This window comes from Corvus moneduloides, chromosome 1 (genome assembly GCF_009650955.1).
Source record: "Corvus moneduloides isolate bCorMon1 chromosome 1, bCorMon1.pri, whole genome shotgun sequence".
NCBI classification, from domain to species: domain Eukaryota; kingdom Metazoa; phylum Chordata; class Aves; order Passeriformes; family Corvidae; genus Corvus; species Corvus moneduloides.
The window spans coordinates 5,920,264-5,939,320 of NC_045476.1; the positions used below are offsets into that span (position 1 = coordinate 5,920,264).

The 19,057-nt window shown below is 41.9% G+C and overlaps 1 protein-coding gene across 3 annotated transcripts in view; it reads right to left on the reverse strand.

The window, feature by feature from the left end:
* XYLB (xylulokinase) overlaps window positions 1-12,107 on the reverse strand; it is an 82,540-nt gene extending 70,433 nt beyond the window's left edge. Inside the window, exons 1-7 of one of the 3 annotated variants that reach the window (XM_032098565.1) lie at window positions 11,949-12,104; window positions 9,615-9,697; window positions 8,710-8,779; window positions 7,215-7,295; window positions 5,874-5,960; window positions 4,641-4,769; window positions 3,315-3,380 (exon numbers count right to left, since the gene is read on the reverse strand). In XM_032098565.1, coding sequence (XP_031954456.1) covers window positions 3,315-3,380; window positions 4,641-4,769; window positions 5,874-5,960; window positions 7,215-7,295; window positions 8,710-8,779; window positions 9,615-9,697; window positions 11,949-11,993 — 561 coding nt within the window. In that variant the 5' untranslated portion in view covers window positions 11,994-12,104. Of the gene's footprint in view, window positions 1-3,314; window positions 3,381-4,640; window positions 4,770-5,873; window positions 5,961-7,214; window positions 7,296-8,709; window positions 8,780-9,614; window positions 9,698-11,306; window positions 11,671-11,948 lie in introns of those variants that run through there. The other 2 variants (XM_032098575.1, XM_032098584.1) reach the window with 2 other exon arrangements.
* Window positions 12,108-19,057: the final 6,950 nt, after the last annotated feature.

Below are 19,057 nucleotides of genomic sequence, written 5' to 3' on the forward strand. Positions count from 1 at the left end.
GCACAGGTCTGTAAGCTTTTAGAAGCTCTGCCAAGGCTCTTCGAGCACCTTTAACACCTCTGTGTGACCCCTTGCCTTCCTTCCAGCTGAGACCCCAGACCTCCTAGAAGTTACTCCCAGGAGCTGCTAATAACCAGCTTTGAACTGAACCATTGCCTGCAGCTCTGCCTCAGGGCATGCTCCACCTGCATGAAATCCAGAAATCTGTAGGGCTGGCCAAAAAATGCCCCACATGACACAAGACACTGATCCACCATGAACCTGCTTCCTCTTCACATCTGCTGTGTGAACTACCGAGTTAACCAGCCACCACCGGGCTTCCTGCACGATCAAGTATTATCTATTCCCAGAATCTGGCACAAAAGCAGACAAATTCCTCATTCTGTGGTGTGACTTGCGCAGAAGAAATACAGCTGTCACTCAATAACTAAACAGAATCAAACCTCTGCTGGTGGAGCGAGCCAGCAATGACAGGTTTTTTATTAATGATCACAAAACCACTGCTTCACACAGCATTCAAGGACAGCCTATAGCCAGAGCTCTAAGAGATGGCTGTAATGACCAGGAAATTTAATGATGCACTTGCTCTTCGTGCATCTCTCCCCAGGAATACATCACATTGTGCTCAGATAACAAAGGCCTACCTTCTGTGGTGCCCCAGTGGGCACTAGCTGCCTGAAATGGAAGGAAAAAAAGGATGAAGTTAAACTGTGAATCAGCCAGCCAGTTTAACAAGCTGACCTACAGAAGCAAAAATATCCACCCCCCACATGTCATTGAGACTGCCACGCTGTTAAGTGCTCCTTGAGGGTCCCCAAGAGCAGCTCTGGCAGAGAGCTGTATGTGCTTGAACACATCTTGCATAAGCTTTACTGCTAAAAGTTGCCATCAGTTCAAACAGCCCTCAGAGTCTGAAGTTGGTCTGACCAGTTCTCAGTTCCACGGACCCACTTCCCCCCATTAACATATCTTTCTCTAAATTTAGTCTTAAACTTATGATCAGACCCTATTAGTGTTCTGTTTCATCTCATACCGTACTAGTTACAATGAGAATGTAAAAGAAAAGAAGGAAATAAAACTAAAAATTAAGCATTCTCCCATAAAATAGAGAGTCAACTTTGCAACTCACTTTCTCATGAAATGAACTGCTTCATACAGGGGTGAGATTTAAAAAAAAAAAAAAAAGATTATAATGCTATCAAAAACTGAAGTAATGGAAAACCAGGAACATCCTGGCTTCATGGGTCTGGATGTTTGGCATATTCTAATCACAGGACAGGAGTCCTTCTCTCATTCACATAGTTTTTTTCATGGAGTTTTCACCTTGCTTCAAACCATGGCATTTCAGTCACAGCTAGATGCAGAGTCAACAAACTGAAATAGTAACGGAATTGCAAGCTGATTTCTGAAAATTAAAAATCAGGAGGAAACCAACAACACAATGCAATTAAAATGTAATAATAGAATCAAAGTTAACTCCTCAGTGGAAAATGAAAGCCACTTGTCCTTGTTGAAGTACAGGAGGTTCACACAGCCCCACCTCTTCAGCCTGCCCAGGTCCCTCTGGATGGTGTCCCTTCTCCTCAGCACCAACTGCCCCACGCAGCTTGGTGTCGCTGGCAAACTTGCTGAGGGTGCCCTCAACCCCGTTGTCCACGTTGTGACAAAGCTGTTTAACAGCACCAGTCCCAATTCCAGCCCCTGAAGAACAACACTCATCACTGGTCTCCACTCGGACATTGAGCCACTGACCCCAACTCTTTGAGTGTGGCCACCAAGCCAATTCCTAATCCCCAGAGCGCTCCATCTGTCAAATCCATTTCTCTCCGGTTTAGAGACAAGGATCCTGTGTTGGACAGTGCTGAACACTTTGCACGAGCCCAGGTAGCTGACATCAGTTGTTCTTCCTCCACAAACTCTGTAACCCCATCATAGCAGGCACCAGATTCTTCAGGCACTGTTTTCCCTCAGTGAAGTCATGGTGTCTGTCACCATCACCTCCTTATGTCCCGTGTGTCTCAGCACAGTTTCCAGGAGGATCTGCTCCATGATCTTGCCAGGCACAGAGGTGAGACTGACTGGCCTGTGGTTCCCCAGGTCTTCTTTATTTCCCTTTGTAAAAATGGGGTTTATGTTTCTCCTTTTCCAGTCAGTGGGAACTTCACCAGACTGCCACAACTTCTCAAATACGATGGATAGTGGCTTAGCCACTTCATCCACCACTTCCCTCTGAACCCATGGATGTATCTCACCAGGTCCCATGGACTTGTGCACCTCCAGGTTCCTTAGATGGTCTTGAATGTGATCTTCTCCTACACTGTCCCTGCCTTTGCCTGCTGTGACTCAGGTGATGTGGCTGGAGCTCTTACCAGTGAAGGCCAAGGCAAAAAAGTCATTGAGTAGCCGGCATTCTTCATAGCCTGGGTAACCAGGTCTCCCACTTCCTTTTGGAGAGGGCCTGCATTTTTCAAAGTCTTCCTTTTACCACCAATGTACCTATAAACGCTTTTCTTGTTGCCCTTGATGTCCCTAGACAGATTTAACTTTGTCAGGGCTTTAGCTTCCCTAACCTGATCCCTGACTGCTCAGACAACCTCTCTGTATTCCTGCCAGGCTACTGCCTTTATTTCCACCTTCTGTAGGCTTCCTTTTTGTGTTTGAGTTTGTCCAGGAGCTCCTTGTTCATCCACACAGGCCTCCTGGTGTTTTTGCCTGACTTAATCTTTGCTGGTATGCATCACTTCAGCGCTTGAAGGAGGTGATCCTTGAATATTAACCAGCTTAGGAAAGCCTGTATCCCTCCATTCCAACACTTCAGGAGGCATCCCACCATGGCTTCACAGTGCCAATAGGGTCATAACTCTCTAACTCCTGTTTATTCCCTGTGCCACGTACGTTTGAACAGAGGCATTTAAGCTGGACCCCCAATGAAGGTGACTTTACTGGCTGCTGCTGTCCTTCAGGTGCTCTCCTGCTGACCTGCCATCCCTCTCCAGGCTCTGGGTATCTCTTTCTGATAGTGGCACCAAATTGGTAGGAGTGGGATTGAGGTTCACCTCCCCCAGCAAATTCAGTTTAAAATTCTATTCAGCAGCTTGAGAAGTATAACACTCAGAACTGATTTTATCTGCCTAACTATTAATAATGTAACAAAATAAAAAATAAAATAATGAAATTTTCTATTTTCATCCTAAATTCAAACACAAGAATCAAAATAATCTTTAGCAAAAAGGTTGGTAAAAACATCTGCACAAAATTAATTTTAAAAGATTTTCAAATCTGTTTTCCAATAAGAGAATTGAAGGTAAGCCAACCTCAGTTTGCTTGTAGACCTCAGGATTCTGGCTGTAAATCTTTGCTATCTGGTTTCCTGTAAAACGCTGAGAAAGAAATGCAAATGCTTAGAAACACAAACCCTAAATGGAGTCAATAATCATTAACTCTGTGTAATGAGTTCAGAACATTGCACTTTGGATATTTAATTTGCCTGATGCATGATGAAAGTCAGTGCACAGCAGGCAATCTGCACTAAACAGGGTATAACACATAGTCTCATTATGAGAATTTTGTTCACCTTTTGAAAAAAAGGCATGTGGAAAAGCATTACTATCCATAATTTACATTTCAGAAATGACAGTTCAATGGAATGAATCACACTTATTCTATGCACAGGAACCAGCACAATTCAAATGCTGCCTTCAAATCCTTGAAAAGGTTTAAGCTACACAATCTATGTACCTGCCTGTGAGGCAGGTGAATTGAAATTAAAGCAGGAAGTTTTGTACTCAAAGCAGAAACTCCAGCAGAGGCTAAAACCAGATACAAGAATATTTATTCTTCATTGACATATTATGTCAAATAGCCAAAAAACCTTCTAGCACTGAAACCTTAACATTTAGCAAGTGAAAAATAAACTGTTAGTGAATTTAACTGATTTTAACATTAGCCATAAACCTTGCATGATGATTCAAAAACAGAAACATCAGTTTGGGAGGTTAAAGACTGATTCTGTTGAACCAAGAGTATGAGCAGCCAGGTGCTGAGATGCCTGGAGGGCAGGCCTGCTCCCACTCCATAACTCATTGTCACAGTTACAAGGAGGGAAGAGTCAGGAAGAGGAGACGAGTGACATTGTGTCTGTGACAGTGTCCCAAACCTCTGAAACACTTCTCTTAGGTCAACAGCTGCTTGTTAGCCTCCAGGAAAAATTAAAAGGCCAGTATTTTAATTGCAGAAGTATCCTAGAACAGGTTATCCACAAATAGGTGGATGGATTTCCCCTAAATAAACCTGGAACACAAACTGGGTTTCCATCCCCATAGAAATGTGGCTACACAAGATGCCCCCAGGGGACAACCAGGCCCTGAGACTTTAAGCATGGCCACCAAACACTGTATTTGGGAACCACTGGCCAAATGCTCACTCCAACTGCCTCCTGAAGCAAAATTTCCAGTTCATTTCACAAATTTCCGTATCTTCCTTTGTGAGACTAAGGCAAAGCACAGTATGGTTGGAGTTTCTTCAAAAGCTCTGCCTTTCATAGTTAGTGGCTGATGGTTACCTGCTGCAGATCCCTGTGATGACAGAATTGGTTCTATCACAGGATTCTGCTGGGAGCTTTCTCCCCATCCATTCCTTACCTCATAGGCCCGGGAGCCAGTGACACTTGCCAGCTGCTGGGCTCCCCCCACGGCTTTCTCCAGCGCCCTGCACTGGGAGGCTGTGCTGGAATCCATCCAGATGGGACTGTTACTGACTGAAAAACAGCCCTGAAATGAACAACACCCTTTGTTAGGAAGTCTGATCTCTGAGAAGTCCCTGCTAGAGTAATAAAAATACAGCAGCCATATGTATCAGCTCACAGCTCAGTTCTCTGACATGCCTTCTGCCCTCCTCTCAACAATTACAGAAAGCAGAATGTTGGCCAGTGATGGTAAGTTCAACCCAAATTTTGCATCAGAGGGAAGCAACATTCTTTTTCTCCTGTCACTTCACAGCCCCTACAGCACAATGTCTCAGTACATCCTCTGGTAGCCAAAGCCTCATCCCCTTTTAGAACTTCTCTGCAAACCATCAGATTAACTTCCCACAGCTCTACTAACACATTTCTCTTTAATGCTTGGCATAACCCTTTTGAAATACAACTGAGGCTTAATACACCATTTATTCCAGCATTTTAATGCCATTTCCATGAGTTTTGCACAGATGAGACGGTTCCAAAACTAGTGATTTAACACATCAGTCTCCCTTTCAACATACATCTGTCCTTTCTGACCCTGAAGTACATAAGGGTCTTCCAGAGGAAAGCTGATTCCTCCCTATTTTTCTTTTTAAATAAAAGCTTTGTCAAGTCTGTGTTCAAAGCTTGCGAATCACACACATACAAAATGTTGAGGTTCAACAAGGTACTTGGTTAGGATTTTAAGTCCACACAGCATTACACATCCATCCCTTCAGAGGTAAGTGTAAACTGCTTTTTTTAATAGATATATTTTCTTATGAAATCACTTGCACATCATTCAAGGAATCTCAGGTACAACTGTCTTTTTTACCACAATTTTTTGTTAATATAAATATATTAAAGAATTTAAAATATTTACAGATTGTTCACAAAAATATTACATTTTCTAGAACAACAGGCTGTTACTCTGACACTGAAAGATTCTGGGACACCTACTGGCACCTGTAAGCTTTTAAAGCAACACATACTGTCATTCAGGAGAAAATGAAATGTCAATAGCCTTGCAACTAAAGGAATAACTACTACATTTCATTTATGCAACCCAGCCAAACTAGAGGAAGGAGAAAAGCAATGTGTAAGGATCAGGAAAAGGACAGTGTAGCTCTTTCTTCAGAGCTGTTGTGCACCTTACCTTTAGTGACTGATGTAAAGGCAGTTCAGATGATGCATTCTTTAAAATCTGGATGCTTCCTTTTTTCCAGTACACACTCCCATGTTGCTGTAGGAAATACAGAAGCAGGAGTTGGAGATGCCCTCCCAAGCTTCAGAGTTCATATTCTGATCCTACACTCTAAGGAACAAAAGAACTTTCTCCAAACTAGTACCCAAAAATGCTCCTTTTGAAATCAAGGGTCTCATAAAAAAATCTTTAAGACTGAGCAAAGCAGACACTAAACCAGAATATTATTTTGAACTACAGAATCTTCTCATGGGAACTATTATTATACTGCTAATGGCATTAGATACTTATTTGAGGGTTCTTTGAGCTGTAGCCAGGGCTCCACAGTCAAGATTTAGTTCTGGGCTATTTCAGCACAGTCCCCTGATCCATCAGTTACAAGCCTGCCCACCTTGCTGGAGGGTGGGCAAAATAAAGGGAATATGGGCAGTCCGGAAATACGCTCCCTTTTTTAACTTGAGGTAGGGTTACTTGGCAGTCCCCAACTTCTGCTCCACTGAAAAATTCATAACAGAGCCTTGATACCAGCTCTGATTTTCAGACACTTTGCTCAGACTTTCAACTGCAATCAATGAAACATGGAGATAAAAGCAAGGGTTTTGATTAATTAGCCCCAGATACATCAAGATGAATAACCTAAACCTCGCATGTCAGAATTAGCTGTTGCTTTGGTGCTGTCCTCACCCTGAATAACATCTGTGAAAGTTATAAAAGCCTTTGTTGATTCATTGGAGTACTAGGAGGAGACTGGCTAACTGACTAAATGTCAGGGTGGGTTTTATAAATCTCAAAAAAAAGGCATTATGCACTACAGGCTAAATCACGGCAGCATTTTTGTCATTTCTGCATCAAAGACTCCCATCATTTGGGTTTTGTTGTTTTTGGGCAGATCCCTGCCCTAGCCAAAAAAAACTGCTCAGTGGGATGTTACTGTGCTTTTAGCAAACTGTGCTCCTTTCTGTTTTTTCCACCCCATTTTCCACAAGCACCTGGATCTGCTGAAATTCAAAATGAACAAAAAATTAAAACAATGGGAAGCCAAGCAGTTCTGCACTACACTGATCTAAACTACACTGCAAACCTCATCCTCCACTCCCACTATCTTCTAGTGATTGCTTTGTGTGCTTCAGGTGTCAAGCTCCCCTGAGGAGTGTCTATGGATGCTTACAAAAAAATTTAGATCTTATTTTATTCCATTACAGTCTTCTGCAATACAACTGGTCAAATTTATCACTCTACCTTACACTCCATCAAAGAAATACATTAAAACAGAACTTTTCTTTATAAACTAACCTGGCCAGCACCAGACAAAGCTTTGACTTGAGAGAAGTTAAAGCCTGAAGACCTCATCTTTTCCAAGATCATATCCAGAGCCTACAACAACAAACAGAATCAAGAATGACAGTAACGAGCTCTCAAATTATGCATACTCACAATCTGGAATTAAACAGTAAATTCATGTCATCACTGATAAGAGTTCATTGGCAGATAATGAAAAATTAGCTAATGACTATGGACTTCTCAAAAATCTGCATAAATTAATTTATTAAGTGAGAGTCCATAAAAGAAAAGTTGAGTCACACAGGGGAAAAATAAGATCTTTAAAGAAGCTGAATCACAAAGATCCATTCTTTGAATCCTAAATAAGAGGCAAAAATTAAAGAATTCCAATTCATTTAAAAGCACTTTTAAGAGTGCTAGACACAAAGCAAGATTATCTTTTTCTGTTCTTATTTTTGAAAATCTATGAAATCTTAATGGGGTACACCCTGCACCCCATCCTACAAGACATTAGGTAACCTCAATACCAGTGCCCCCAGTGTCAGCAAATTCACAGAGTCTTTAACAGAAGGCTAATTCAAGTGATTTTAGCACTTCAAGCACACAGGTAAATTTTGTTCTTGACACATTTTTCTGAAGTTTAAAAATTAATCTAGCTTTAAATAGTTTAATTTAGATCAGCAATTCCCAGACTCTCTTGACAAATGGACCACTGCAAGACTTCCAAAGAAACATCATATATACCTGTATCATCATATTATTAATTTAATAATTACAACCGTTCTTCTTCATTATGGTTCAAAAAACCAACTGCAAGCAAATTTACCAAACCTTTGTCAGCTACTGTGGATTACCAGCTGGGAGTTCTGTGACATTTCATATATTTTAAGTATTCAAATTCCTCAAGTAAGACAAATTTACATAGTACCATGTGAGATTAAGTGTTATAGAATCTTCACAGAAGTAAGGAAGGCCTTATTTTAAAATTAAAAAAAAAAAAAATGCTGTACTTCAAAATAAACATCAGCCAAAGTTACTGGGAATTAGTGAATAAATTGCCCTTTCACCACTTATAAGTTGCAACATCAATTGGTAAACAAAGCTTATTCTAAAAAAAATAGTTTAAGTAACCTGGGTGCTACAAAAACACAGATTTAAGCAAGGCAAAGTGACAGCTGCCCCATTTGTGTATGAGGGAAAAAAAACACCAATAGTCTTTTTTTCAAATGAGGGAAAGTCAGGAAGGAATTTTTCACACACAGAATGCTCTAATAGTAGAGAGTGAAGAAACAAACAAAAAAAACCATCAAAATGTTAGCAACTTCTACTATGTTTGTTGATAGCATTACTATTTGCATACCAAAGACACAGAACAACACTTCAAAGAAACAGAATGTAAGCAAAAGGACTATGTTGATTTGAGTGATGACTTCCACTATTGCTCAGAATAAACTTTCATTTCTGTAACAGCAAGGGAAACGTTCAACCATATAAAGTTTGTTCATACCTTGACCCACATAAGCACTGGTGAAGTGACTGTCAGTCTGTCACTGTGAATATAGACTCCACCTTGAGTCCTAAAGAAAAACAGGATTTTATCTTGGTAAATTCAGCAACTTTTTTTCCCTGCCAAGCAGAGTTCTTCAAGTTTATTAATGACCAAGGAGAATTTGCAATGCTTTTATGTTAAGAGCAAGGATTGGTATTTGAAACATGAAAAAGTAAAAGCCAGCTCTTAGGAGGTGACATGTTTGACCCAGTTGCAAAGTAAGTAATTTTCAAGAAAAGGCCCTGATCCTGAAGCAAGATCTGTGACAGAATCCATTGCTGATACTGCTCATTGGCTCCATGTAATTCATAGTTCTTTCTGTCACAATTAGTGACTTGAACCCCAAAAATGAAGTTCAATTTCGCTGTTAAATCATCAAGTAAGTGTATTTTATTGAAGCTTGTGACTGAAGGATGACATTTATCAATGCTAGTCTATTGTTTAAGTAAACAAATACTGCCATTCTACATCTTATTGTGAGATTTGAACAACTGAATTTGCCTCCAAATGCCTTTTAGATGTTCCCCTCAAGTAATTTACTTGCTGTTCTGAGAGCATCCCACCCAGTCATGTCCACAAGCCTGAAGTCACAAAAGAAAAAAAAAAAAAGGTTTGTTTATATATAACATTTTGGGGTCTATTTTCTTAATTTATTTCCTGTTGGGAGCTCTTGTCATATTTACATGCAAGGAAGGCAAGAGCATATACTACCTTTGCAGAGTGGGAAACATGAACATGGCATGACCTTTTTCCATGCCTCCATACATATCAATGAGACCAATAGGGCAACAGTCCCCTCACCCCAATCTCCAAAGCTTTAAATTACATTATTCAAGTAAAATATAAAATATAAAAAGCCTTACTTAAATTCCGGAAGGTCCTTATCAAAATGAACATTATCCTCATAAATGACCCTCAGCTGTTCATCAATAGCAATGACTTTCAACTAGGAGATATAAAACAGGAAGTTAACAAAATCTTGCAATAATTGAATAGCACTCATAAGTCATTTATAATAATTTAATTCCCACAGACAAAATGGAAAAAAAAAAGATCACCCCAAGGCATACAACTGACTGAAAGTATGGGTGTAATTTTACATTAAACAAGTTATTACGTGAATTTCTAGCATGTCACCAATTCAGCAACATGTAGTTTTGTTTGTATTTCCTCTCCCCATTCTCTTTCTCCTGTAATTCACAAGATCGAGCTACAGGCACGTGCTAAAGAGCAGCAAACATATCACCAGGTTCATTGCTTGCATCACAGTAGCCAGTTTTCCCAATTTCTCCAAAGAATACAGTATCTTAGATTAAAGATGCCTTCTTTTTTTTTCACCTCCTTTTTTTTGTCCCATCTTACCGAGGAAGCTTACAGACCCCTTAGGGTACCTTGAACACCTTCTCTGCTCCCCAGAAGGTGAGTAAATCAAACTCTACCCATTTGGCAAAGCTCAAAGGGCATTACATAAGTGTATTGTCAGCTTCTGCAACATATGGAAATCAACATCCCCAACTCCATAAAGCTGAGCCTTCTTGTATGCATTAATTAGAAGGGTACCACAACCTTTCCTCATCTATCTTAAGTTCACATAGTTCTGAAGAAAGACAGTAAGAGCCAAGAAGAAAAGCAAGAAGGTAGGTCACATTCTGTGCCTCTTTCGACCAGGGAGAGAGTGCAAACTGCTGCTAAAGGAACTGATGAAAAAAAAACCCTACAAAGACTGTCATCTCAAGGAGCTGCATTCAAATAACAAGGCCTTCCCCATTTTTACCATAGCAGTGTAGGGCCATTATCTATGCCCTGGCACAACTCATTACCAACCTGCACTAGCTTAAAAATGGCTCTGACCCACTGTAGCCTAATTGGCTCTCCTCTTGCAGCATGTCCCTGTAAAAACACTTGATCGACCTAACCTGGATGTGTCTTTTCAAGCTCCCAAACTTCAGCACAACCATAATGGCAATTTATGTCCAAACACCTATTTTTAACATATTCAGGCCTCTGCACAACTTGGGCACAGTTTCTATTCACAGTGCAGCAATACCCGGCTGTGCCGACAAAGCAGAATTTCAAGCAGCAACCCAAAGATCCAGGTTCACAGTCTTGATTCACACAAGGACACTGGGAATCTGGGTTTGGGTGCAAATCCCAGCTCCTATAGCAGCGGGCAGAGGGGTCTTCAAGCAGCCTGCATAGAGAGAAGGGCCACAGCACTCATTTCCAGGATTTAACTCATCCCTGGCAGGATGGGGAAGCAGGACACATTCGGACACACAACCCACTGCTTCAGATGGGGCAAGCAGAAAGGGATGAAGGGTGCATTTATGCAGCTGAAGGGGACATGAGAATAACCAGGTACATGCACTCTCGGCAGGCCACAGACATCTTAAAACACACGAAGTGCTGGGAATTATTATGGCCATAAACTAAAACACAGGAAGTTCCACTTCAAATAGAGGAAGAACTTTGTTACATGGACAGCGGCAGAGCGCTGGAAGAGGATGCCCAGGGAGGACGCGGAGTCTCCCTCTTTGGAGACATTTCAAACCCACCTGGATGTGGTCCTGTGTCACCTGACCCTGCCTCGGCAGGGGGTTTGAACTGGATGATCTCCAGAGCTCCCTTCCACAGAGTCACAGAATCGGTCAGGTTGGAAGGACCACGGTGGATCATCCGGTCCAACCTCCCTGCTTTAGTAGGTTTGTCCCAAAGCACATGGCACAGGATTGTGTCCTGACATCTACTGACTACCTCCAGGGAGGGAGACTCCACAACATCTGTGGGCAATCCAACCCTAAGAACTGTGTGATTCCGTCATTCTGTGAATAATTTGGCATCAGCCGTGTCAGGCTGCAGCGGGTGCGAGCCCCGGGCAGGGAGTACCGCCCCGCTGCCCGGAGACCCGGCCGGGCCCGGCACGGCAAACCCGCCGCGGGGAGGAGGAAAGCGGGGACGGAAGGCGCGGGGAGGGGACGGAAGCGGCGGAGAGGAGGAAGGCCTGGCCCCGATCTTGCACGGCGGCCGGAGCAGCGCCGAGCGCATCCCCCGCACCCGCCGCGTTCCGGGCCTGCGTTCGGAGCCGTCGCGGGCAGCACAGCCCCGCAGCGGGCAGGGCCCGGAGCAGCCAGGGCAGCCCCCGGCCCCGGCGCCCGGCCGAGACGGGGAGAGGAGGGGCGGGGGAGGCGGCGCGGTACCTGCTGCGTGCTGAAATCCCAGCCCAGGTAGCAGGGAGCGGCCATGGCACGGCACGGCCCTCGCCCTCAGCCGGGAGCCGGGGCAGGGACCGCGAAGGGGGCGGCTCTGCTGGCCCGGCCTCCCCGGGCAGGAGCCGCCGGCCCGGCCCTGCGGAGCGGCAGCACCGCGGTTAATGAGTGTTCCGGAAGCAGGCAGCGGGACGAGCGCCCCATCCCTCGCACAGAGGGGCCGGGAAGAGTTCGGGGGGTGAAGCGATGGTGGATTGGGGCCGTGGTGGGGTGCTGCTGTGGTGGGATTGTCCCGAACGCGGGCCCGTTCCCCGGTGCGCAGCCCCAGTTCACACACCGGGGCGAGGTGATGCTGTACTTCTTTCCAGTTTGCTCAGGGTAGGGCGCTGCGTGGTAACCCACAAAAGGCTGGCGCGCAGGACTTCAAAAGTTTACACTGCTTATACATTTTAACAAACAAAGGCGTCAGCTTTCATTGGTTGCAATATACATGACTTTTCCCCGCATTGGAGTCTGGGGTCCGTTTTCAGTAGGTGGTCCATAGGTTGGTGGTCGTGATCATCCACTGCCACAATCACCTTTCCCCCAGTTACTGCTCGGTTCTGCTGAATTCACTCTTGGTGGCTCTTGTCCAGACAGCCCATTCATCTTGGGACTGTCTTCCCTTTTCCTTAAAACAACAGATTAGCCAAGCATACAGAATTCACAATGCAGTTGCTTAATCATAACAGCTACATCTACTGGTTAGCAAGTAAAAAAAAAAAAAAAAAAACCTGCGAAGTTTAACACAAAGCCTTGTTCAAATCTTGAGGGGGTCAGCATCAGGATGATGGGGTGGTGGGGTAATGTGATAGTGGGTGACACCATGCCAGGGCTGTGCATGGGGCTGAGCACCAATAACCAGCACCCATACACGGGATCCCCAGCAGCAGCACCCAGGACGGTGAGAGAACACCAGAGGTTCTGTGAAGGAACCACCCAGGAACCAGAATCAAATCAAAACAAGCAACCTCAAACCACAGTCCCAATGAATTAATTAAATTTTAATATCCCATTACTGGGATTAATATCCCACAGCCTTGTTGCAGTATCGCACTCTAATCAGCACAAACACACACAGTATTCCATTAAAAACACAGTATTGTTACTTTGGCTGAAATATTATTTTCTAGCTTGCCTTTTTTCACTTGGGAGGTTGGGGAGATTTTAGGTTTTTCCATTATCTGCCATAGAATGTGACAAGCAAAGTGGTACTCCTTAATCAAAAGAAGACTCATCTAAAATATGCTTCTACTCTGCAATCAAAGAAGTATCTCAGCAGAGCCTTAATGAAGTCAAATAGGTTTTCCATGCCCAGGATCTTAAACTGTTTTTACAGTACAAACACTTAATTTGAGATAGTTCAGTTGGTCAGAGCATGGTGCTAATAATGCCAAGGTTGTGGCTTTGATCCCCATATAGGCCATTCACTTAAAAGTTGGACATGATGATCCCTGTGGGTCTCTTTCAACTCAGAACATTCTGTGATTCTAATTATAAAATATTATGAAATTTTGTCATAGACTGAGCATTTAAAAATATATCCAGTGATTTCTCAAAGCCCTAACACCCACAGGTTTATACCTTCAATATTTCTAGTTACTATTGCAAAGAACAACCTTTAAAACAATGGCCACCAAGTAGTGGTGGAATTTGCCTGCCCCTGAAGAGCTCATGCTGGATGAACCTGTCCTGAACAAAGGTCTCACTTAACCAGAGGCTGTGAAGGAAATAATGTTTTTGAAATGTTACCAAGAACTGTTTCCTCTGTGTAATTTATACCAGAAAACAAAGGATCAAATAACACATAGAGGCTGGGTTTTTTAATAATGCAGAATGTGACTGGTGAGCCAGACAGGAGAGGCTTGCTTGGCCCTTTCACTGGCTGCATAGTCCCTGTAAACAATAACAGATTCAAAGGCTGAGGCTTGAAGTGCTGCAATTTTCAAAAGATTTGAAAAAACTAAACTGAAGCCTGTTCTGAAAAGAAATGTAAGAATGATTAATGACTTCAGAAAAAGAGAAATTAGTGGATTTTTATTTTTTAAAAATAGGTATTGGCTAGTAGAAAGGCAACAAGAGTTTGTAAATAAATAAAGCAATCTTGTGAGGATATAAGAATCAGTTATATTCTTCAGCAATCAGGTCAGAATAGTCTCAAATAACAAGAAATCATTTGACTTAAACAGCACAGAAAAGCTGGGGCTGGGATAACCACCCTTGTATTATCAAATCTCCTTAAGTTAGGAACAAAGGGGCAAGACAAGTCAGGAGGAAAATCCACTGAAGGACAAAGTGAGAATGTTATTGTTGCTGCTTTCACTCTTCATGTTTCTCCAAAGAAAGTAAGGAAGTTTGGAGAATCAATGCCTTACCCAGTCACTCTGTTGCCCATCTTTTCATCAAGGCAGCGTTGTCTCCAATTTATTGTTTGTGTATGGAAAATGTGCATTGCTGCTGTTCTTTCTGGACTCAAATTCATGCTTGAAGATACTGCCATAGCCTCCAAAAATGTTTCTTGAAGCAAAGAAGGTTTAGCTGTGCATTTATCAGTGAAGTTGCATTCATGTACTAGTGATGTTTTAGCACTGACAGATCCAGAATTTCCAGAGGGGATGGACAAAATGCCATTTATAATTGAAATGTCACCACTGCAGATTAACAGCTTGAGGCAAAGCACAGATTAATCACTCAAGACACATGGAGCAGAGTAAAGGGAAAAGCAAGTTTATTCCCCTTTTCCTATTAACTAGTTTCTGACCTGATGGAGAAGCAATACTTCCATGCTTTCCTAGGCCCTTGGCTGTTTAGATAAGTTACAACTAGGACACCAATTAAAGCTATTTTTTCTTTCCCTACTGTCAAGTTAACGGCAACTGCACATTTATTTCAATTCATTGCAAAACATGAATTAACTGTATTCCACATTCTTACACACTGAGATTTTTCACTTTTTAGTCTCACTTCCAGTATCAAAACCTGCTTCCGATCTCAGCTGCACCCTGATATGAACTTAGATTTAACTGCACTCTTCAGCTTTGCACAGGGGAACTCCTTCGAAAACAGTGATAGCCTAAATTCTAGGCTTCATTATCGTCACATCTTCTGAGACATGCCAAGCTAGAGAGCAGATAGACCACACCTTTGATATAAATTAGGATGACTGTATTGACAGCAGTCCAGCTAACCTGATTTATACTGGCTACATAATTTAATGGGATGTGGAAGGACTCACACTCACTCACTCGCACAGGAAGTGCATGGTCAACTACAAAGCTAACAATCCTTCTGCTTCCAGCAGTAGATTTTGGGCACCTAACCAGTTATTCTAAGTAGCAGGGCAGAGAAGTGTTTCTAAGCCCCAAGCAGGTATTTCACGTTGGTGCATCAGCATAGGTAGGCACAGTAGGAGCAATGGGACAGGTAAGAGTCACTGCACATAGAGACTGAAGTTATGAACATGCAATAAACCACAGCAGCCCATGTTAGTAACAAGCATTGTTGAGCCTGTTGACACAATTATTATTTTCCCAGTAAGAAATCTTGTGGCTCTTTAATTAGCCTCAGAAACATTAAACATAGTGAGCTGGGTCCTATGCAAACCAACCTTTTTGCCAAGTGACCTGACTCACGTGCACTGCTGCTAATGAGGTGGGAGATGTTTACAATGTTAAGCTCCAAGTAACACAACAATAACACATTAACACATCACACTTAAAAAAAACCAAACCAAAACAACAACTCTCAGCCTGAGCATTAGACCTACCTGCTGGAACAATATCTGAACAATGGCAATGCTCTAAAGGTCATTCCCTTTCTACTTAGCATTGCAAATACTCTTATCACAAAATCTCCAGCAATGTTTAACCAAGAACTGAGAATATAAAATACCACAGTACCATAAATTAAAAGATTAAGTTTCTGTTCTTTTTATTGAGATGGCATTATAACACCAAAAGTGTTTTTCTTTCCCTAAATACATGCTTATCTGTTTAAATTACTTTTGCACACGATCTTGTCATAGCCATTATGTTTGTCCATACCTCCAAATGCAGTGGAAAGTCTCATTATTCACTCTGTAAGAATAAGAACTTGATGTTTAGAAGCAATGGATTGAGGTGGCTGATTTTTTACTGAACACCTGGATATGAGGAAGTCTTTTACTGTGCAGTGAGCACACACTGGAACAGAGACGTTGTGGAGTTGTGTAGTCTCCCTCACTGGAAACATTCCAGAACCATCTGTACACAATTCTGTGCAATGTGCCCTACGACAACCCTTGAGCAGGGATGTTGGACCAGATGACCTGCTGTGATCCCTTCCAACCTGACCCACTCTATGATTCTAGGAAGGCACATACAAAGATCCAGCAAAATCCCTGTGAATGAGTTCCACAAGAGGAAGCCCGGAGCACAGTTGTTACATGGAGACTGAAAATGTAGATTATTTAAGTATAGTAATTATTCCACAAACCTACTGGCTGATTTAATTTTTTGACATGTGCATATTCAAAATGCCAGGTGTGGTACTGCATTAACCAGTTAAGGCCCTTTACAGAGAACTCATGAAGAATTGGGCAGGATTCCATATAAAAGCACACACAAGCACACAAATAATGGATACAAGAAAAGAATTTAAATGATGGCTCAACTACATAATCTCAACTATATCGTCAGTTTCGTAGGTATTGGTCAATTTGCAGCTTTTATCTAATCATGTACATAAAATCCTCCAATTTCACTTTTATTGAATTCAGCAGAAGATGTTTTGACTTCAGTGGGTACTGAATCAGGCACTGTGGAATTGTATGTGGTTTTATATACTCTAGTTTCACAGATGTAATTTCCTTGACTCAATTAGGCTACCAGTGATTATGAAGTGCAGTACAAATTCCTCATGAGATTTCTGCAAGGAAGCAAAGTAAAGGATGCTTCTGAATAACAAATTATTTTTAGGATACTTTCCTCCTCTGCACAGACTTCAAGACCATGTTCATTCTCACAATGGTAATAGTACTTAACCATCCTCTTTGGAGGACTATCCTAACTACCACCATTTGCAAGGCTTAATAAAGTTAACTTATGCACCCAGCAGATTTTCTTGAAGATGAATACCAAAGTGGTTTGTGCTCTAATGCTCAAAAGCAAACATCTCAGAAGCTAGATGGTGTCATACAGATAAAACTTTTCATTAACAACAGATTAACCAGTTCTTTCACGTTGTACTTGATTCTTATCAAACTCCACTTACAGATAAGTACATCTTATTGATTAAAAGCAATTAAAGATAAACTCATTCCTACTAAAACAATGCCTGAATTGGAAACTAATAAGGGACAAACCTTTCACTTTTCAGCACCATCCTGCAAGGAACAAAAATCTTGCTATCAAGAGTGAATCACAATCTTGTAGTTTTCAGGTGGAAAAATCAAGGCAGAAAAGTTAGATAGTTTATACAATTTGTTTTAGACCCTGCTTGAAATTCCCACACAATTCCTATATGCCTATTATGTCTATTGGGAGAACAAAAAACCACAGGCTGTTGTCACCTCCTAGAACTGTAGCCTTCATAACTCCATGGATAGGAAACAGCCAGAGAAGTAGCTGGTATAGAATAGAAGGAGGCCAGGGAAACAGTGAGGGAAGATGTCAAAAGTTCATTTGTTTAAAATCTCTAACTGGTAAATACGTTCGGTTTCTTCTTAGACTTGCCTCTGCACATTGTCACTTCTAAAGGGAATTTCAGAAGTTCTTGGTGGGCAAGGATAGCAGAGCTGTAAAATGAACAACTCCTGACCCTCGGTTTTGGAGGCTGATAGTTTCGCACAGGAGAGATTCCAGTCCTATCAATGAGACAACCAACAGAGGGAGCAGCCTTCCAACAAAGCAAATTTCAGCATTTTACTTTACTTTTTGTAGCAACTAACACTCCAAAGAAATATTATTTAATCCTCAGCAAGTCAATACAAAAGAACAGAGGTTTTTAAATGCTGCTTATGCCAGGCACAAAAACACACACAGAACATCTGCTGCATTTAACTCCTCACAAGCAGCACAACTGAATTTGACCTACAGGAATCCAGCAACTTCTTTCTGACCACATTTACCATCCACAAAAATTAAGAAAAAAAGCAAAGAATGTGGTTCTGCAAAGGAAACTGGATAGCACCAAGCTCCCAACACCTGCAAAGCCAGATATGTGAGTACTAAATCATAGAATCACAGCATACCAGGTTGGAAGGAACCTCAAGGATCAGCTGGTCCAACATAGAGACTGAAGTTATGAAGATGCAATAAACCACAGCAGCCCATGTTAGTAACAAGCATTGTTAAGCCTGTTGACACAATTATTCTTTTCCCAATAAGAAATCTTGTGGCTCTTTAATTAGCCTCAGAAACATTAAACATAGTAAGCTGGGTCTGATGCAAGCCAACCTTGCATCTTTCTTGCAAAAGCATGTAAAGCACAAGATATTTGGTATGATACCCCAGCGCTAACTTGGTGTTCTTGATTTAAGCCTTTAGAGACACCCAGAAGGAGTGCAGGATCAGAGATATTTGGTATATGCCTACCTACACACACCACCTAATTATATAAAGACACAAGGAATAAAAGGGATAATTAGAATCCTATCAAGGAAATGTGAAGATGGGCTACATACAACCCAAGCTCACCAAACCTTCAGAGTGACCTGAAGGACAGCTGGTCCCTCCCTTTGACATACTTGAACCCTTTAGGTCTGAAAGCACATGAAAGATCAAGTCAGAGGAAACATCTCGAGATCATCTTGAAAACTTCCATCGTAGGATCCTTCACCCCATTAGCAAGGACATGCAGAGAGCACCAAAAATAATCTTGCACCATCAGAAAGTCCTGTGCTCTACTCACAACACCCCGTAACTGGGGCATGCTTTAAGGTTGTGCTTTCAAACAATAGAAATGTGTGTGCTCTTATCAAAAATCTCACTAAAAAGTAAACAATTACTATTGATTCTACTGTTACTGTCTAGAACCCAAATAATAGCAGCCACCTTGCTTCTCTCTTTGTGTTATTACATTTT